This window comes from Candida albicans, chromosome 3 (assembly GCF_000182965.3).
Source record: "Candida albicans SC5314 chromosome 3, complete sequence".
In the NCBI taxonomy this organism is placed as follows: domain Eukaryota; kingdom Fungi; phylum Ascomycota; class Pichiomycetes; order Serinales; family Debaryomycetaceae; genus Candida; species Candida albicans.
Genome location: NC_032091.1, coordinates 1,197,571 through 1,219,604, shown reverse-complemented (window position 1 = coordinate 1,219,604; position 22,034 = coordinate 1,197,571). Strand labels below are relative to the sequence as shown.

At 28.9% G+C, this 22,034-nt stretch overlaps 7 protein-coding genes across 7 annotated transcripts in view; 4 read left to right on the top strand and 3 right to left on the bottom strand. All coding sequences in view use genetic code 12, as the record gives it.

Annotated features, from left to right (window-relative positions):
• Positions 1–2,352: 2,352 nt before the first annotated feature.
• Positions 2,353–3,525, top strand: CAALFM_C305450CA (uncharacterized protein; the record flags this gene model as incomplete). Its single annotated transcript, XM_709596.1, has 1 exon — positions 2,353–3,525. One exon carries the CDS (start codon positions 2,353–2,355, stop codon positions 3,523–3,525), a length of 1,173 nt encoding a protein of 390 aa, XP_714689.1.
• Positions 3,526–8,609: 5,084 nt separating this feature from the next.
• CAALFM_C305440CA (uncharacterized protein) lies at positions 8,610–9,899 on the top strand (the record flags this gene model as incomplete). Its single annotated transcript, XM_709595.2, has 1 exon — positions 8,610–9,899. The coding sequence occupies one exon, from the start codon at positions 8,610–8,612 to the stop codon at positions 9,897–9,899; it is 1,290 nt and encodes a 429-aa protein (XP_714688.2).
• Positions 9,900–10,034: 135 nt separating this feature from the next.
• Positions 10,035–11,822, bottom strand: CAALFM_C305430WA (uncharacterized protein; the record flags this gene model as incomplete). The annotated part of the gene is made up of 1 exon (XM_709594.1): positions 10,035–11,822. One exon carries the CDS (start codon positions 11,820–11,822, stop codon positions 10,035–10,037), a length of 1,788 nt encoding a protein of 595 aa, XP_714687.1.
• A 324-nt stretch (positions 11,823–12,146) lies between these two features.
• Positions 12,147–13,904, bottom strand: CAALFM_C305420WA (putative serine/threonine protein kinase; the record flags this gene model as incomplete). Its single annotated transcript, XM_709593.1, has 1 exon — positions 12,147–13,904. The coding sequence occupies one exon, from the start codon at positions 13,902–13,904 to the stop codon at positions 12,147–12,149; it is 1,758 nt and encodes a 585-aa protein (XP_714686.1).
• Positions 13,905–15,519: 1,615 nt separating this feature from the next.
• Positions 15,520–17,862, bottom strand: CAALFM_C305410WA (uncharacterized protein; the record flags this gene model as incomplete). The annotated part of the gene is made up of 1 exon (XM_709592.1): positions 15,520–17,862. One exon carries the CDS (start codon positions 17,860–17,862, stop codon positions 15,520–15,522), a length of 2,343 nt encoding a protein of 780 aa, XP_714685.1.
• Positions 17,863–20,119: 2,257 nt separating this feature from the next.
• CAALFM_C305400CA (uncharacterized protein) lies at positions 20,120–20,449 on the top strand (the record flags this gene model as incomplete). The annotated part of the gene is made up of 1 exon (XM_709591.1): positions 20,120–20,449. The coding sequence occupies one exon, from the start codon at positions 20,120–20,122 to the stop codon at positions 20,447–20,449; it is 330 nt and encodes a 109-aa protein (XP_714684.1).
• GPI1 (phosphatidylinositol N-acetylglucosaminyltransferase) overlaps positions 20,409–22,034 on the top strand; it is a gene marked incomplete at both ends in the record, with an annotated part of 1,947 nt that continues 321 nt past the window's right edge. Inside the window, one exon of the mRNA XM_709590.2 lies at positions 20,409–22,034. This exon is cut by the window's right edge and continues 321 nt beyond it. Within this exon, the coding sequence (XP_714683.2) occupies positions 20,409–22,034 (1,626 nt within the window).

Sequence of the window (22,034 nt, the reverse complement as noted above, 5' to 3'; positions counted from 1 at the left end):
GTAATAATAATAATAATAATAATAATATTGTTATTATTTTCTATTTTTATTTTTGTTTCACTTGTATCTCAAGATTTGGCAGTAGTAATGAAAGTGGTGGGGGTTTGCGGTGGTGGTGGTGGCGCGCATCTGAAATTTTGTAGCGGGGACACGGTTAAAGTTGTAGTTCCATTTATAGAAAAATCAATGAAGGAGGAGAAAGAAACAAACTACAAAGAAAACAACAAGGCACATTTGAAGGGGGGATAAAAACCCAAAGGCGGGAAAGAAAAGAAACATACTTAATACTACTACTACTACTACTATAGGTTGTCGTGACTTTTTTTTTATCAACTACTATAAAGGTTTTGAACAAAATGGAACATGTAATTATAGGAAACACCGAATGTAAAAGAGGAGTAGAGCTAACCTAACCTAACCCACTTGTAAACTAAACGATTTTATAAGGTTATGAAGTAAATTGATGTAGCTAATAATTTAGGGGGGAGAGGGCCAGCAGGGCAAGAAGTTAAATGAGAAAAACATGAACATTAATAGGAAGCCGAGGAAATATCAATGGGGCGTAATGTAACAGAAATTGCTGATATATAATAATTAATTTATTATTATTATTGTTATTTGTAAGTAAAAAGACGAGCAAAGATCAGAAAATGATCAATGAGGTGGTGTTGATGGGGGCGGGTTGTGGTATAAAGTGGTGGTGTGGTGTGGTTGCATCGTCTCGTCTACTCCTCCAAGCCACCAAACACTACCAAGTGACCTTCTTTTCAAATTATTTGCTTTCTCGTTTTTGGTGATAAATTTTTTTCTTCTTCTTCTTTAGCCAAAGTTGTGCTTAACTCCAGTGACAGATTCAATTGGTTATTGATGTTGTTGTTGTTATCTTCCCCCAATTAATCCTAACAGATCTTACAATCAATTATGCAATATGAGCTAACCAAGAAAAAAGTGGTGGTGAGGTAAAAAAGAAAAAGAAACTTGAATTGCCTTCTACCTACTACCTACCTATCTATGGAAAAACTCTCCTCAAACAAACAAACAAATACTATATTTTTAAGTAATACTACATTTAGTACGTCAAGTATTCCATCTAATAGTTGAGTATATGCATCAACTCTTGTTAAATTGTTTATTGTTGAATTCCGGAATTCAAATTTGGGTTCCGGTTATAATTGAAGCTAAGTAATGTTACATATACTTTATAGTCTTTTTTTTTAAAAAAAACTAAAACTGATCTGCAATATTTTGGTTTCATTTTATTATTTTTTTAATTTCCGTCACCTGCTTGCCTCCCTTCCCCCCCCTCCCCCACGACTACCACTGCCGCTACCACCTAAATTATATTTTATATCCTTTTACCTTCCTTTCTTCCTTTCAACCATTCCTGTTATACTTCTTTCATGTGAGTTGAATTAAAATTTTTTATTCAAATACCCGCCCCGGAATTATGTATGTATGCTTTATTACTTTTCACATTAAGCAGTATTATATTATATATTATATTATATTCCTTTGTATATTGAACTATCACCGCTTCTACTTGTACTTTTTACTTGTTGTTGTTGTTTCAGATTGTTTTAATTATTATCTTTCTTGGTTCGGTTTTTCTTTCTTTTTCTTTTTAATAATTCATACTTGGTCAGGTTACGAACTCCAAAACAATTAATAGAAATTGATAAAATTTAATTTGCTTTTTTGGGGGGGGGGGAGAGAAATGGGAAAAATGGAAAAGGTTACAAAATAATAACAATAATTAATCATTGTGCATAATAATTTTCTTAATTTTGTGTTTTTTTGTAGTTTTTGTTTCTCTATTCTATTCTATTCTATTCTCTGGTCTTGTGTTACTTTCTATTCATTCACTACTACTAACTACTAACTACTAACCACTTTTTCATTATTATTCATTCTATTGTAATTTGTTTCTTTTGCCGTATGGAAAATTGGGATTACATTGCATTGGATTGGCTTTTCTATTTTGATTTCTTCAATTATATATAAACTGTTGATTATCTTCTTCTTCAAGTACCTTTTTTTTTTTTGTCAATTTTTTCTATTCTTATTAATTTTATTGTTTTTTTAAAAAATCCTTATCTATATTACTATTTCAACTAATTCAATTCCAATTCCAATTCCAATTCAATTCTAACTATAAATCTACCTACAAATACACTTCTTACCCTTTTCACACAATTTCCCTCTCCTCATTAATTGTTTACATTTATCTAATATTAGAAGTTTCACAACCACACACATATATAAACACATATATATATATATATATATCCTATAATTTTTCCCCCAATATTTTAACAACTACAATTTTTCCACAATTTATAACTTCAACTTATAATGTATTGTTACGATGATATGATGATGGAGACTTCTCCATCAACAACAGCAACCCTTCAATTTCACAACAATATTGATTATTTACAATATATACCTTCTTCAACCACAACTGCCTCCTCCAATAACGATCTACATTATTTGCAGGACAATTTAATGTTGACAACTTTCCATAAATTTTTAAAATCAAATCCTCAATATAAGTATCATGATGAATTATTATTTCATCGATTATTAAATATATGTTGGCGAAGAATCTATAAAAATCATAATAATTTAAAAGAATATAATCCTTTAGAAATTAATTGGGATAAAAATTCCGATATTACTTGGTTATACGGTCCACAATTAGAATTGATTGAAAAAGAAAAGGAAACTATACCCAGAAGTTGTGATTTTGAAATGGAAGTTGATAATATTAGTAATTCTAGTACTAGTGTTAATTCTACTGATGAAGATAATGATGATGGTAGATTAGATTTATTTCATGATGATTTAGATAATAGTTCTATATCTTCAATTGAATCCTATTGTTCAACATTAGAAGAAGAAGAAGAAGAAAAAGAAGATCATGACAATGATTGTTATTATGAAGGTGATGAAGAAGATGATTATTCAAATTCAAATTATATTACTAATAGTAATTGTATTAACAAAAGACAAAGAAAAGATAATATCACTTATCATACAACAGTGATAAAAGTTAATAGAAGACATGGTAGTAGTAGTAATATTGGAGGAGGAGGAGGAGGATCTAGAAGAAGATCAACTACATCTACTAATTCTTCTTTACTTGATGATGATGATATTGATGTTGTTAATGCTAAAGCAAAACAAGATGAAATAATGTATTCAAATTATTCAGGTAATCAAAATCATCATCATGGTCATGAATGTTTATCAAAGAAATCCATTCTTAAAACCAAAACTCAAACCCAAACCAACAACTACACCACCACTACTACTACTAATAATAATAATAGCATTGATTGTTATTATCAATGGGTATTCCACAATAATAATAGTAATAACAGTAAGAATGAAGGAGGTGTAAGGACCAACACTAATAAACAATTGAAAAAGAAAAAAGTATCATTCAATCATATTGTTAATACTAGAGAAATAATTAATGGAATGTCAGTTGATTATGATTTCTTAGATCACAATTGTTTATAAATTTTCATCTCCCCCCTACTTTCCCATCTCCTATTTTTAATTTGCATTTGCATTATTTTTCTTTTATCATTAAGTTATTCACTACAACTACAATTTTGTAATTTATATATATTCGAAAGTTGCTGGACAAGAAACAAGCAAGGTATTTTAGAGAAATAACTTAGAAAGTTTTTAAAAAAAATACAAAGTTATAACTAGAGCTTTATTTTAGACAAAAAAAAATATATATATACATAGACTGGTTCTATTAAGTAAATTACTATTAAAACAATTTTATAGTTTGTAGAAGGATAGTATATTTGCCTAACTTCTTGGTGTACACTACTTGTTTTTCATAGCAAGTGAAGATAGAAGGTGGGTGGGGGGGCGGAGGAGGGTGTTATAACAACAACTCCTGTTCATCCTCCTCCCTTTCCAGGAACCCACCTATGTTAAAAACAGCAAGCATATATTTGAAAGTGTTAGTATCATCTGTAGAATTCTTTACCACAACCATTATGCATATGTATAGTGCAAGAAGCTAAAACAAAGGAAGAGTCTATTTTATCTCAATTAGGAAAGTGATAGAAAGATATCAAAAGTTTAAGAAACACATCAAAGCAAAGCAGAGCAAAGCAATAGCACTAACAACAAATAACACACTACACACAGCCGTAGGATTTAAGATTGACACAGCATATACTAAATAAGATTTACAGTTGGACTATATATATGTATATATACTTTTGGCTTGTGAAAATTGATGCAAAAAAAAAAAAAAAGAATAGAACAGGTGTTATAGTGATGATGGATTCTTCTTTTGTTTTTTTTTGGCTTGTGATATATATTTTTCAAAATTTTAAGGTACGAGAAAACAATATTATTAACGCCATTCGAATAATTGGCAAATAGTTATTCATTTTTCTTTCTCTTGCTCATTATAATCAATTATTCGTAGTTTGTTGTGGTGGTAGTATCCCCCCCCCCCCACACACACATATTATCTCCTTCCTAAATTAGGTATTATTGTTGTTGTTGTTGTTCCCTTTTCCCACATGGCCACATCCTCCACTAAAAAAAATCATCGGATTTAAGTGAGGCTATCTATTTTATAAACACATTCTAGATTTCCAAATATTTAGTATTATTTTTTAGTTTAAAATCCCAAACCTAGAAGAAGAAGTATACTCTTTTTGAATCCTGTTTAATAATAATCAAATAACAATAACCACAAAATGAACAAAATAATATAAACCACTATTAAACCAAAAATAAAAAAAAAAAAAACTAATAAAAATTCTTAACTCCCACCATATCCTCTTCTTATTCTTCTTCCCCCACGTTATTATTCAAAGTTCAAACAATTAAAACTAAAAAACTTGTTGAAACAACTATTATACTTTATTGTTATTAATCGTTTATTGTCAAGATTTTTTTTTTTTAACTCCTCCTCCTCCTCTTCCTCCTCCTCCTACCCATAATTTTTAGAAAAAGGAATCCTCCACATAAAAAATACTTTTTGGTTCCTTCCTTTCTTCCGTATATTTATATGCAGGTCAAACTAAAAAAAGCTATCTATTTTTTTTTTTTTCTTCTGATCCTGATTCTTCCGATCTCTAAAGCTCCATCCGGAATTAGCCCGACACACAAAAAAATAAACTAAAACCAAATCAATTAATTAACAACAACAATGGATGATAAGCCCCCCCCCCTCCCATTATTCAACACAAAATGTATAGTATTATCTTTGTTGTATAGAACAATGAGTGACATTGTTGTTATTATTTTTGTTCTCGGAAAGACGCCCGTATCTTTTGTTAGATATTATAATCAATTTAATTGGTCTTGTTCATTGGTTGATTATTATGTTTGTGTTTGTGTTTGTGTTTTAAATAATTTAGGGGAACCATGATTGGTTGGTGGTTGGATTCAAAACTTTCTTATTTTAACATATTACAAGAGATTATGAATTTGATTTTTTTAACCGAACTAAATGAAATGAATCATAATAATAATAAACAACAACCAAGACATTATTAAATCAAGAATATAAACTGTTACACCAAGAAAGTTGCAAACTTAGAAGAGAGATAATCTTTTTTTTTTTTTAAAAAAAAAAATGTTGCTTACTATTCGAGGAGTTTTGTGACAACTATAAGTTTAATAAGTTCATATTGCTACTGGTGGTATAAAAGATTGATTTAAGTTGTAACAGTAACAATACGTCAAAGACAAAGGAATAATTTTGATTTTTGTAAATCATGTGACATAATGTAACCAAATGACAGCTGATAAATATTTGTAAAACTTTCCATCCATCATTAAATGTTTCATGTTTCATGTTTCAATTAATAGTACAAAATTTCTTAGATATCATTTGTCTTTGGTTATCGCTTAAATCATCAATATCTAAACCTTTCTTGTCATTTTAAATATGATCAAATGCTTTTTTTGTTTTTGTATTTTGTATTTGCTACAAATAATAATTGGTGCAAAATGTGCAATGGTAGCGTCCTCCTCTTGTAAACCCACTCCCAACTGATCGATCCAATTTTAAAAACATTATAACCAAGAGAAACATTATTAATCAGAATAATTTATATTTTCTGTAACAAACAAACAACTGTTTCTTTAATAAATTGAAAGTTTGTTTTTTGCAACGGAGATATCCGTTGTATATATTAAATTAAACGAAGTTAAGTTATTATCTCTTTTTATATTATAAAAGCAATCAATCAATCAATCAATAGACACTAAAGCAAGCTTAAACTTTGATTCAATACATCAAAAAAAAAAAAAAAAAARAAAAAAACGTACCAATTGTGTATAAATTGTTACTTTTTCTACATAACTTGCTCAAATCATCAATTAGATTGCTATTTGTTTACTTATCTTGTATCTTGATGAAGGTAGGAGCAATTTTTTTCACCTAAACAAACAAAAACCAACAAAATCGGAATGGTGATGTAAAATAATTATTCCGAAGACTTTTTACTTTTTTTTTTTGCTTCCCCCGCATATTACACAAAACTCTAAAAATATTAAGAATCAACTAGAAATTCTTCCTTCCTTGGATTTCTTGCTTTCCTATTAAGCATATATCCTTAAATTTATAAGTTAAATCACCTTAAACTAAAGAGGGGAATTAATCTTGTGGTGTGAAAAATTTGAATGTTCTTAATAATGCTCAACTACACCCGTCACCGCCACTGCCACTGCCACTGCCACTGCCACAAGCACAATCTACAATTTTAAACTTCCATTATGTACAGTTACTACTACTTTCTTTTGTTAGAAATGAAGGAGTTGGTTGCTTTTTTTTTGGGGGGGGTGGGGTAATCAAATTTGTAACAACATGGTATCTCCGATACTGACAAATTGTAAATCATAGAGTGGTGACAACGACGAAGACTACTAAAAAAAAAAAAAAAGTTTTGCAAACAATAGAAGGTTTAAATTCTCAGATTTTTTGAAGTTTAAAACTAGTCCCGGAGAAGAAGGAAATATGAAGTCAAAAATGCAAATAATGATCAACAATAATAAAGTTGGAGGTGGAGGTGGAGGTGGGGGTAGGGCTGAAGTGATTTAGGAGAAAAGATGCAACTATAATTTTAATTCAATTTGCAGTGCAATGAACTATATACAAGTATTGTTGCATTCTTGATTTTGATTGCTGAATTCAATTTCATTTCTTAGTTTACTTAAATAGAAATGATTATAAAGCGGGGAGGAGGGGCAGGAGGAGGAGGAGAAGGAGGAGATGGTGGTGGTGGTAAAATGTAATCACTTTATTTAATAGATTCGCGTAAACCTTAAAATGGAAACTCTCTAATTGTCCAAACTAAAAATGTATTATTATTATTATAATGATGATGATGATGACGTATTATTATAATGATGATGATGATGACGTATTATTATAATGTGGTTAATGGTTTGATAAACCTATCGTCAAAATTCACGGACTTCCGTTTTCTTATTAAAGTTTCTATTCTATGCCTATTGGCTTTCTTTCAGAGATCTCCATTTCATATTGTCGCGCAAAACAGTAAACTAACAATCAGTTCGTACGTACTTTGATGTTGTTGTTGTTGTTGTTGTCATACCCCAATAAACAGGCATATATCCGTTTGACTTGTTTGCTACTCTTCTAATGCTAAGACTATGAGCCTTTTGGATTATGCTGATTGACTTACTCATTTGCCATATGTTTTCTGATGTCATGATCTGACAAAAATTCTAGAACCCTGTAATCTTTTTGATTTTTGTTATTCTTAAAAATTAGCATAAATTGCAGAAGGTATGTTATACCATTATAGTTTAGAACATCATTATAGTTAGTCCAATTTACATCATGTATAAATTCTTTATATCATTGATTATCTTGCTCTTGATTTTAGCACAAATCCATTTACACTATTAATTGCTATATAATAGGTAAATAAACTAATAAATTTACAATACTTGATGATTTCAATACCAGTGCAATTGTTTGAATGTTGTGGTTTTGTTTTGGGAAGTGAGTCATTTTTTTTTTTTGCAGCAAATATTTGCAAATAATTCAACCAAAAGGTTCACGATTGATGTTGTTTCAAGAGTTAGTTTTTTAACAATAATAACAAAAGTAACGACCTTGCTGATTGACTGTAACCAAATTATTTTGATTATAGAAAAACCAGCATTGTAAAACTTTCTTATGCTAAATGTATTCTCAATCCTTCTTCTACTAGAAACCAATATAGTTTTTTAACGTTATAAATAAGATCAAACCAAATGTATACTAATACACCCTCAACATACAATAATATATTCAATACACCAAGAAGTATGACTAATATCTTACTATTAATAATTAGTTGCAAAAAAAAAAAATAAAACTAACTATGTTGTTATATATCACATTATCACGTGACCTAAAAATGGTCGTGTTTGAATGTGCAACCACTTCGCGCAAATGCAGACAGACACAATGAAATTTTTTTTTTTCCGTTTTCATTCTCAATACACTTACTAATCAATACTACTACTACTACTACTACTACTTAACCCAAACATAAATAATCACGACATTTTCTTAATACATCACCAAGAAGTTTAATAGTATTATGAGTTTAAGAATTATATTGAAACGTGAATTTTCACAATGTATCAGAGTACTTGAATCAGGGAGCAAATCACCAACTATAGCTAATCGATTTCAAGCTCAATATGGTAATAAGAATAATAATCTGAAAAGAAACACCGCCAACAATGGTACTGGTAATGGGAATCGATTTCATAATAAATATAATAATGAATCACGCCGACCTTATCCAAAGACCAAATATCAACAACAACAACAACAACAACAACAACAAAGAAAACCACAACAACATCAACAATATATTATAGATCCACGTAAAATCAAATTTGATAATGGTACAGAACTGGCAAGAAATGCTATTGAAGAAATCATTAATCGAGTATATCAATTACAAAGAAATTATCAAATTCAATTAATTACTGATTCAGGATTGAAAAAATGTCATTTATCAGAAATATTACAAAAATTAGATTTATCAATAAATGGTCTTCAATTGATTGATAAATCAACAACAACAACCGCAACCACAACCACACCAACCACTAATACTAGTGATGAAGATCTTCCATTGATTAAAATAATCACTGTTCGTGATATGATTAATCAATATTCCACATATTTAAATAATTTAAAACAATTGGAATTAATTAAATTAGGATCATCGAAAACATTAAAAACTTTAGATATAAAATTAAAATTAGAACAAAAAAAATCCACTACCAAAGAAATTTTAATGAAATGGAGTATTAATAATAATGATTTTAAATTACAAAAAACTAATGAAATTAAAAAATTAATTAATAACAATGGTGGTAATGGGAAATCATTTTTAATTAATATGGTTTATAATAAACGAAATACCAATAAACCTATAGATACAATTTTTAAACGTCGTTCAAATACTGAAGAAGATGAACAAGAATTAATTGAAATAGAATTACAAAGAAGACAATTATTAATTGAAAATTTACAATCATTATTAACGGAATTGAATTGTAAATGGACAATTGAAGGTGATATAAATACTAAAATGACATTTAATGTTACACCAAAAGGTCAACCAACAACAATAGAACCCAGTACGACTACGAATATTGTGGATGAAGAAGTAGAAGATTATAATAATAATAATAATGATGATGATGGTGATTGTGATGAAAAGAAAATGAATAGAACAGAACGTAAAAAACGGAAATCTGAACAACAAAAACAAAAACAAAAACAAAAACAACAAAGTAAAACTAATACTAATAGTAATACTGCTAAAGAAGAAGATTTAGATGCTTTATATCTGTTTAAAATTGAAGATTAAATAACCTAACCTACAAATTAATCTTGTAAATAGTCTTATGTCTATATATATATATATATATGACTCGCGCATTATTTTTTGTCATGATGATATCATCATCATTGTACATTAACAAGAAGATATACACACATATATTTAAACAATACTTCCATATCGATAACTTTCATTAGATTGTAAAATCGGTGATACGCTACTACCACCACTGGCATCCCTATTTTGTTGATGTTGTTGTTGTTGTTGTTGCTGTTTTGATTTTAAATCACGAATTTTTTGTCGTTGACGTAATTTTTGAACTTTATAACCATATAAATGACTATCAATGACTTCATCAACAATAGGATAATTTATAATTTTTTTAATTTTTTCATCATCTAATCGATATATATTAATTTGTTTAATTGATTCATCATATAATATTTCATCAATATCAAATTCTTCATTAGTATAATCAATGGAATCACCATGGTTATTTGATGATGATGACAAAGATGATGATAATTCTAAATCATTTTCCATGATATCTTGAATCGATATTGGCTGTTGTATATATTGTTGTTCCGACGACGCTTGCTGTTGTTGTTGTTGTTGTAGATCAAGTAATGGAGAATAATTATCTTCTAATGATGATGATCGACGTGATGATATTGGATATAATCCTTTCATTGAAGTATTATTTGATAATATTGAAGAAGTATCTAATGCATGAATTTCTGAAGTACTAGGAACACTCATTGAATTAGAACTTATCAGTAATTGTCCTTGTCCTTGTCCTTGTCCTTGCCCTTGTTGGGATAGAAGAGTAGTGGCCGATAATAATGATTGATTTTCTGGTAACCAATGTTTATGTTTGCCATCATAATGATATCTTAAACCTTGATGAATACGACTCATTCTTCCCTTTGATTCTGGATGAGCCACCATTGCTTCTACTGAATCAAATTGTTTATAATCTTTATAATAATCACCATGGAAAGTTAAACCAAAATCCGATATTAAATCTTTAAAACCTAAACAATCTTTTATGGCATATTTGAATTGAAATCTACCATAAGGTAATTGTGATATTGTGAATGGATAATAACTAAATGAAATCCAATGACCAATAGCAAATCCAATCAATTCAATACATAATAATGCATTTTGTATAGCAATACCAATATTTTCACCATCATTTTCTGCTATATCTCCATTAGGTAATAATTTCAATACTGATAATATAGCTAATATGACTCCTTGCCAATAACTTGCAAAAATAATTAATTTAACACATAAAAATTTCCCCACGGGTTTAAATGGTTTTAAATCATTCCATAAAATTTTCCAAAAAATTGCTAAACAATAAAGTGATAATGTAACACTAGCATTATAAATCAATGTTAACCAAAAATAAATTGATTTAATACTTAAATCATTAACATTATATAATCCAATCAATTCTAATATTATAATAGTAATACATAATATTGGTTTCAACCAAACATATTGTAATATTCCTCGTTTAATATTTAAAAAAGTATGAGGATCAGATATATCTAATTTAGGTAATAAATATCTTAATATACCAGGATGACTAATTGGTTCTCTACCACTAGTAACAATAATGATTTGTCGTTCACCACCTAACATATCTGTCAATAATGAAAAAAATGTATAAATAACAAATGCTTCATAAACTTCACGTATCGGTTCTAATAAAAATTTATTTATGGGGGAAGTTTGATTAATTAACATTGAATAACATGATATGGCAAATAATGGTACAATTAATTGAATTCTAATCATTAATCGTTGTTGAAATGGTTTACGATAATTAAGTAAATGGAAATAAATTGATAATAAGATAATGATGGTTGATGTTATAGAAGAATAAAATGATATAATATAAATCCATTGCGGTAGTAGTTGTTTAACATCAGATGACATGGCGGTAGGGGGTTTATAGTGGATATGATGGATATGATGGATATGATAGATATGGTATTAAAGATGTATTGATAGTTTGCTTTAATTGTTATTTCTTATTTTGTTTGTTTTGCTTTTTGCCTTTTTTTTTTGGCCACAAACTTTTTTTTTTAAAAAAAAAATGATTAAATCAAGCAAGCATTAAAAGATAACGATGATCATTATATGTAAACCACTTACAGTATATAATTAATGTATGAAATGTATGTATTGAATTGTATCTAATAACTACAACAACCAAGACTATAATGCTACTCCTCTTTCTCTTCCTCCTGCTCCTCTTATTCATGCCATTCCAGCATCTTTTAATCGTTTAACTCTTTCTCTTTCTTGAGTCAATTTATTTAAATCTTCTTCAGTGACTAAATGATGAACATGATCTTGACTAGGAATAATTTGATCTACATCAACAAGGGTATAACAATGATGAATATTATTAACAAATGGATCTTGAATGACATCAGGCATATAGTATCGTTTTTTAGGATCCAAAATTAACATATTTTTAATTAAATCTCGTGATTCTATTGGTAATAATCTTAATAATCGTTCAGGACCAACTAATGATTGATAATTTGTATTTCTATCATAGTCATTAGAAGAATGACTGTTGTTGTTGTTATTATTTATTGATAATCCATTAACATCATTGACCAATCCACCATTGACATCATTGTTGCTGTTTGCAGAAGTGGTATTATTATTATTATTATTATTATTATTATTATTATTATTGTGATGGTGGTTGTGATTGTTTAATTGAGGACCAGCAAATGATCGATAAGAAGGATCAGATAATTTAGGTAATTTCCAAGGAAATCTTTTCAAAATCATACAACAATAAATTATGGCAATTGACCAAACATCAGCACCACGAGGATCATATCCCATACCTAAAGGTTCAAATACTTCTGGTGATAAATAAGGATCTGATCCAACTACACCTCTAGCACGAATCAATTTATAATTTGGAGCCAACATAATATCATCAGAAGTTATATAATAACCTTTTGGAATTTCTTTACGGAAATGAACTGCTGAACCAAAATCAATTAATTTTAATATACCAAATTTATTAACCACACAATTATCTAATTTTAAATCACGATGAGCTAATCCTTTAGAATGTAAATATGCTACTCCATTTATAATTTGTTTAAAATAACAATAAATTTCTTTAGTTTCCATTAATCCACTCATTACTAAATTGAAAAAATCATATTGACAATATTCCATAATTATATAATAATCAGGATCAATAATTTGTTTAGTAGTATTGGAATAATCTTTAATTAATTCAAAAGTTTTAATGATATTTTCATGTTGTAACATTTCTCCCACTTTAAATTCATTAGCTACTTTGATTTTATAATCTGATTCTTGTTCATTAGTCATTCGTGCTCGAAATTTTTTAACTGCATATATTTTGGTAGGATCATTTTTAGATGTTAATAAATTGACTGATCCACTAGCTCCTGTACCTAATAATTTCCCTGGTGATCCATATTTAGCAAATAAATTTGTGGCATTAGAATTAATTGGAGCCGGTTTACCAGCACCAAAATGTTTTTGCTTTTCATAATGATGATGATGATGATGATGATGTTGTTGTTGTTGATGGGATGACAGTGATTTATCGTGGTGGTCACGTGGTTTGAATTTTTTAAAGAATCTTCTTAATGAAGGACCACGATGGGATTTAGTAGAAGTAGGGGAATGTGTTGTTGTACTGTTGTTGTTGTTGTTAATGGTGGTAGTTCCAGTAGTTCCAGCAGTGCTTAGACTTGATTGACTCATATTACTATTTATACTAGGAGCAATATGCATTGGGTGATCGGTGTTGATATTATTATTGTTGCTATTTCGAGGATGATTATTATTATTATTATTAATCCTAGAAGATGTTGATTGAGGTGATGCCAGTAATGAAGAAGTATCTCTTTGTTTAAGAATTGTCCGATGTGATGATGTTGATTTAATTACATTATCTTCATTTAATGAAGATGATGAAGAAGACGATGTGAATATATTTTTGAATGGCATGTGGTAATAAATATTGATCCATAGAAAAAAGTATATCCTGTACAAACTAATGGTAAATCCCAAATAAGATAATATATATATATATATATGTAAATGAATAAAGGAATGGAATGAGTATGAGTATGAGTATGAATATGAGTATATAAATAATCAATTAGTTAATTATAATTTGAAAATAATAGAAACTCTCAAGTGTAATGTTAAGTGTTGATAGAAGAAGAATTCGTTGAATGAATGAATGAATGAATGAATGAAAAAAAAAAAAAAGACAAAAAGACAAAAAAGTTGTTCATTTCAAACAACCACTGGGACAAACCAAGCAAATGGAAACCGGAAATAAAAGAAAAAAAAAAAAAAGGAGGAGGCGTCGAGCGGTGGTCGTGGTAAAAATATTTTCTAGGGCAGAAGAAAAACAACAAATGGGGGAGGGGGACGAGTCAGTGGGAACTGGTATGAACTGGTGGTGATGGTGGGTGTATGGAATAAACGGAAAAAAAAAAGCACAATATATTTTGACGTAAGTTGTCTTCTATATCCGAACTAGGAGGAGGAAGAAGAAGAAGAAGAAGAAGAAGAATAGGAGGGAGAGGAGACTAATTACAATTGATATTGCTTCCATTGTTCTTCATAATTTGATCACAATTAACATAGATTGATAATATATATATATCATTGCCGTACACCCGTTTATCCTATTTACAAATACCTTCTTTATCTACAAAATGTATTGATTTCATTTAGGAAAGGGTGGGGGGAAGGGATAGGCAAGTAGGGGGTCTGTGTTGGCCCCAGACCAAAATATGTACTTCCACGGTTCCTTTTTTTTTTCCCCCCACGTTTACTTATTATTTCAATCCAAGCCCTTACTAAGACTAAGAAAGGGAAAGGAAGAAGATGGGATGATCTTTTTTTGAAGACTTGACTAAAAAAGCTATTTATTTTTTGCCTCTCTTTCTTTGGTTTCCTTTGTCATGACAAAGGTGTTAAATAGTCTTAACAACAATAATGATTTTTTTTTTTGGGTTTTTTTTTTTTTGACGTCAGAAGGAAAGGAAAAGTTTGACATAATTTAGAAGAAGAAGAAGTAGAAGAAGAAGAAGAAGAAGAAGAAGAAGAAGACGATAAACCAAAAAATACTTTTCCTATATTGGCCCTAGTCCTAAGTTTATTTTCTTCTACTATACTATATTATACTATACTATTATAACTAACCAGCTTAGACATTATTACGTCATATTTAAAGTTTTATTTGATGTCAAGATATATTTTTGGTTTGGTTTGAGGTTTGTTTCGATTAACTTTTAAGGTGTTTCCAATTTAATCTCTTGTTAAAACGCCTTATAAATAAACGGATAATAATAAACTAATTCTTTTAGATATATATATATATATATATATATTTTCTTAAAACAATAATACAAAACATAAAGATAAACACCACACACAATCACTAAAGAAAAAGATCAAACATTTACAAAAAAAAAATAAAATAAAATAAAATAAAATAAACAACCTATCATTTAAATTTTGTATTATAAAATGAAACTGAGGGAGGGGGGGGGGGGGTATGTAGGGGGGAACATATTGACAATCATGTAATTAATAGAATTTGACTTTATTTGTTATTACTGGTATTACTTCCAATTGATGAATTTCTACTACCATTACCACTATGAAGTAATGATTGAGTTTGTTCAACAGTTTGATCATCATTAACATCATTAACATCATCATCATTTAAACTAGTAGTAACTGATTTTAAAGTAGAACTTGGAGATTTCTTCAGTTTCTTTTTGGATTTTTTAGATTTTTTCAATTTATGTTTCTTGTTATTATTATCATTTGATGATAAATTTTCAATAGCTAAAGCAATTTCATCTTCATCATCATCAGCATCAGTAACATTTTCAATAATAACTTTCAGAACTCCTTGAACATTAACCACTGATTCAACAATACCTCCAGTCTTATAGGATCTTGATTCTTGATATTCTGGAATTGGTATATCAATATTCCCAGTATGACTACCATTGGAATCATTGGCTTGGTTATGGTTATCGTTACCATTGCCATTGCCATTGCCATTCATGGGAATATCAATATGATGATGAGAACCATTTTCACCATGATAATTTTGTTGATTAATTTCTGATACATCTCCTTCTCTTTCCATTGGTAATAAAAATTTGGGTCCATGCTCTCTTTCATCTAATGATCTTCTATGAGCTTCTTCTAATGCTCCCTTTTCCGTAGAATAAATGGTTCCAACTTGTGTCGGCACTAATTTAGGAGATGTAATTTTTTTCATCGATTCAATTTTATCTTGATCTGGTCTTTTGATGGTAACAAATTTCTTTTTCGTTTCTAATGGATTTGAAGCAGGATTTTTAGGTTTCCAATTAGTAGCAGCAGTAGCAGTGGCAGCAGCAGCACCTGCTACTTCATTTTGATCTTGTTGTTTACGGTTTTTGGTGTTGTTATTATTTGTTGTGTATGAAATTTGACTTGATTCAGAACCTTGTCTTAATCTTTCACTAATATCCAATGGTGGTGAAACTCTTCCACCATTTCCATTTGCATTTGCATTTGCATTTCGATAAACTGATGAATCAATGGAATTTCTTTTTGAATTTGGATTACTAGAAGAATTTCTTTGATATAATGTATGTAAATAAGATGTCAAATTTCTTTTAGCCAATGGACCTGGGTGTTTTCTTTTAATGTTCTTATTAATATCAATATAAACATCAGATTCATCAACAATTTCTTCACCAATTAATTCTTCAATAACATCTTCTAAAGTTAAAACACCAACGGCACCAGTTGGTTCACCAGGGTTTTCACTAACAACAATCATATGAGATTTACCTTCTTGGAAATAATTCAAAATATTCAAACATGATGTATCTAATCCAGTTTCTGGTAACGTTGCCAATGGGAATGAAGCAACTGGTAATGCATCTTCAGGATCATAACTAATTAATACCCGTACCAATAACATCCCAATAAAATTAGTGGGTTCATTAGGTAAATGAATTGGAATACGAGAAAATCCAGCATTAAAAATTTCTTCCACGGTTTTTTCATCCAAAAGGGCATCAGCACTCATAGTATAAACTCTATCCATTGGTGTCATAATTGAACTAACGGGTTTTTCTTTTAAATCTAACACAGCACTAATAATAGTGACCTCATCTTGATTCAATCTTTCAACCCCCATGGTTTTATGCAACGTAACCAAAGTTTTTAATCCAGATTTCTTATAAACGGTACCATGATCTTCACCAAGAATATGATCTAATAACATGGCACAAGGATAAGCCACAGGATACATAATATACATCAATACCAATACAAATGGTGCAAATAATGAACCAACTTGTAAACCATATCTAACACAAATAGATTGCGGTATTATTTCACCAAAAATAACAATAGAAACCGTTGAAGTCACCACTGCTGGCCAACCACCACCAAGACAACGATCCAATACAATAGGTAAAGTTTCATTAGTAATGACATTAGATAATAACAATGTAACTAAAACCCAATGTTTACCTCTACCAATCAATTGTAAAACTTTTTTAGCATGTTTACGTTCAGTTGAATCACCACTATGAGCAATAACTTTTAAATAAACTTCATCTTGACCCATTAAACCAAGAGTTAATCCAGCAAATACCCCACCAGCCAAAACAAGAAAAATCGAAGTGAATAAATTCATATAAAATTCTTCAGGAGTTAATACTGGTCGTTTAGTTTCAGTAGAATAATCGCCACCAACATTTCCATGGGTAATATGACCAATAGGAATTGATTGTACTAATTTTAAAATATTTGAAAAAACAAAAATGATTCTGGCAATAGAAGTATTGTTACTTATGGATGAGGATGAGGATAAGGATGAGGTAGTAGTAGTACCATGATTACCTAGTGAAGATAGTTTATTTTTAGACATAAATGAGAAAGGAAATTTGAAATCGATTTTTTATCTTAATATAAGTAACGTTCGTAGGGGAAATAATAAATAGTTTAACTAAAGTAGAAAGAAAGAAAGATAGTTTGTTAGTATTGAAAATTATATTTAATTTTCCTTCTTCCAAAAAGTCATTAGTGTTGATTGACGAAGCTTAGAAGCCAATATGGATTTGTGGTGGCGGATTTGTATAGTTAACCCAAAAACCGGGAAAAAAAAAACAAACAACACAAACAATACAAACGATTGAAACAATATAAAAACCCGTGTAAACAACCTGTCAACTGTCGATGATTATTATTAAACTTTTCTGTTGCAAATTAAATTCGTCAATATTTCAAACAACTAAACTGACTTGAAGAGGGAAATAACTGATAATGAAATGAAAAAAAAAAAAAAAAATGTGGAAACATACTTGAAATTAAAAATGAAAAAATAGTAATTGATATGGAAGGGGGAGGAGGGTGGAGAATGGTAGGTTAAGGATTAGAAAAGGGGATTTCAAATCAATATATATATATGTATATGAATGGAATAAATAAATAAATAAATAAAAAATAGGTTTCTTCCTTTTCTAAATGTTAAATTAATAGTAAAAAAAGACTAAACTTTCAAATATAAATAAATAGAATAATAAAAGAAAGTAAAAAAAGATAAGTTGAAAAAAAGAAAATGGGACAACGATTGGTAATAAATTTTGAAAATGGCAAACTTACTAAATTTATACTATATATATACTATTATATTATATTATATGTAGGACAAATACGTAAATATAATTTTCTCCTTCTTCTTCTTCTTCTGGTGGTGGAGTAGTGAAGGAAGGAAAGAAGTTTAAGAGAAAGAAACGTGACATACTAAAGATTTTATTATTAAGTGCAAATTTAAAAATTAGTCGTGTAATTTGCGCTAATTTGAGAGATTTTTTTTTCTTGCTTTCTTCTACTACCTCAACAGAACTATTGCCACACAAAGTGATTTTAAATGAAACGACGCGCAACAATTAACAAGGAATTACAATTTTTCATTCGCCAAACTTTTTCCAACTTGGAAGCGAAAGGATTGGAAGGACGTTTATAATACTGTATTTCGAAGGGTTAATCATTCAATACAATTGGTTAATAAGGTTTGGTACTTGAAATTAAATTGTTGTTGTGGAGCTGAAGAATTACTTCCCCCCCCCTCCTCCTCCTTTCTTATCAACTATTAAACATATAGCAATACTACAACCAAAGTATTTTTTTTTTTCTTGGATAAGAAGAATTTTTAGCAATCATCCCATCGTATGGCAATTTATTATTATGATTTTTGATTAAATCCGATACAATGAAACAATTGGGAAAAGAACAGACTAAAAAACTGCAACATGTCATACAACACAAAACCAAAAACAATTATACAATATAGTCTTTGTAAATACCCTTGTAAAAATTTTTTTTTTAAAAAAAACAGTAAGATAAATTCATCTCATGGCTTGTAAAAGACATTTGGTTGAAGAGAAATCAAGTCTTCTCTGAAAATAAATCACAATTTCTTTTAATTCAATTGGAAGTTTGATTTGAAATTTGTCGCTTTAACCGCTAGACTTTTTCAAAGAAGCTGATCAATAAGAACCGCACACAAAAAGTTGTTATTATTAGGTCCAATTGGCTTAGTTTCGCCGTGGTGGTGGTTATGTTTCATTTGAGGTTGTGTGCTCTATTTGGTTCACTTTATAGCAATTTCAATTTACCTCATAGGTTTATAATGAACCTTGTATTAGTTGACAGAACGCCATTATCATTACTTTATCTTTTAGGTTTTTGGGGGTCATCACCGAGTGGCATAATTTGAACCGCAGCAGCAGCACTACCACCACCACCAACAGTGCAAGGCATTTGCTTCATCAACTTTAACATGATAAAAAATATATGTTGATTGTGATGACTAGTTGGCTAATCATCTATATTTGACTAATTTGATTGGCGTATGGAAGTTCATTTTTGGTTGTCAGTAGTGTTGGTTGTCAAAGCCGTGGTGGTTGCAACACCAACAACTTATATCGTGTAAGAAAAAAAAAAAAACACGATTGATCAATTTTACACGACGTAAAATTTATGTGTGCGTTGTCTGACATTTTATTTTATTATTTTTTTTTTTTTCATTTACATCTGGCTGTTTTTACAACACACCAATTCTATAGTCAATTGATATAAACCCCATCCCTCTAATCTATCAACGCCCAATGATATAGCTTCATATGGAATTTATTGCATTTACATTTATTGAAGATTCCATACTACTACGACTATTCTTGGTATTATTCATTCTTTTGGTCACATATGCCGTTATTATATACCTTATTGAAACATTATTCATTAATCGATATCCATTTGTAAACATTAACACCGATAAGGTTGAAGCATCAGATTTATTTTTATCAGTTAGTCTGGCTAGAAATCAAACCACTAAATTACTTAATCGTGAAACATTTTATAAGAATTTAAATAATAGTTCACAATATTTACGTCGTGATAGTTATTCGGCCAATGAATTCTATTCAACCCCCACTACAAATATATTTTCCTAATGATTTGAAAATTCACTATCAAGATCAAGGTTATTGGTTAGGTTATAAATTGAATAATATTTATATTGTATTCAGTTTAGTGGTTAATGATAAAGATTTGAAATTACCACCAGAATTATCCGATTTAGCGATAATTGGAACCCATAACCAAAAGACGACAAAGCAACGGGAAGGTGGTTATTCTAATTATGATTTAAATTTGATTTACGACCACACTAATCAATTATTAATAAATCAAAATCAAGATTCATATTTGATTTATTTTGATCCTCCTAATTTCAAAAATTTAGAATATTTTTCCATAACACCGATATTATTACAATCTATGGGACCAAATTTGGGTAAAAGTCAAGATGATCAATTATTCAATAAACTCAAACAATTTGAATATCAAAATCCACTTAAAACTAAAAAAGATGATCAAAGTTTTATATCGGATGATTTAGTGCTTGATAAAATCAATCATTTATATCGAAATCGATTATTATATAAACGATTCCATTCAAATCGTTCATTTAGAGCATTAAATCTGAAAAAGTTCAATTTTTTTATAATTCAAAATATCATTATTCCGATAATTAAATTCATTCAAAAAATGTTAATTATGATGATAACCATAATTAATTATAAATTTTTGAACTTAAAATCTGGGTCCAATTATGATGATGGATTAAGTTTAGTTGGGGTTTCGAGAGTTTTCCGTCAATTAGATTTACGATTAAAACAATTTAATTATTTCCCAACTCAATTCTTGTGTTATTATTATGATAAAAATATTTTATATTCCCGAAATTCTTTAAAATTACCAATATTTAATGATAATTTAAACATTAATAATTCCAATTATATTAATTTATATAATTCGATTTGGTTAATTTTTAATGATATTTTAATTGGAGTTACATTATATCATATGATAATGGATAATTTTACCTCAATTATTAAATTTATTCGATTTAGGGTTATGGAAAAATATTTATTTTTAGAATTAATGAAATTAATTACTTGGATATCAACGGAAAATCCTGCTGGATTTAAATTAAATACTGATTTAGGGAAATTCTTAGGAGATTTATATATTTGGACCATTGGATTTTGTCAAAATATTATCTTAAAACTTGATAGAGGCAGCCAACATTTCAATTATATTTCCTTGATGTCAAAAATACTTGGATTATTATGTTATTATGGAGGTTGTTCATTTTTATTAAGTTTTTTAATTGATGGGATTAATTTAATTACCTTACATATTTATGGTTTTTATTATTGTTCAGCAAAAATATATCGACGTCAATTAGAGATAATCAAATCATTATTTCAATTATTTCGTGGTAAAAAATATAATGTTTTGAGAAATAGAATTGATAATTTAAATAATTATGAACTTGATAATAATAATAATAATAATACTACTGCTATTGATGGGTTTGGGTTTGATATTGATCAATTATTGTTAGGGACATTATTATTTATGATGATGATTTTTTTATTACCTACGGTATTTGCGTTTTATCTTGTATTTTTCATTATGCATTTATTAATTTTAATGTCATTAAATTTATTGGAAAATTTACAAATTATAATT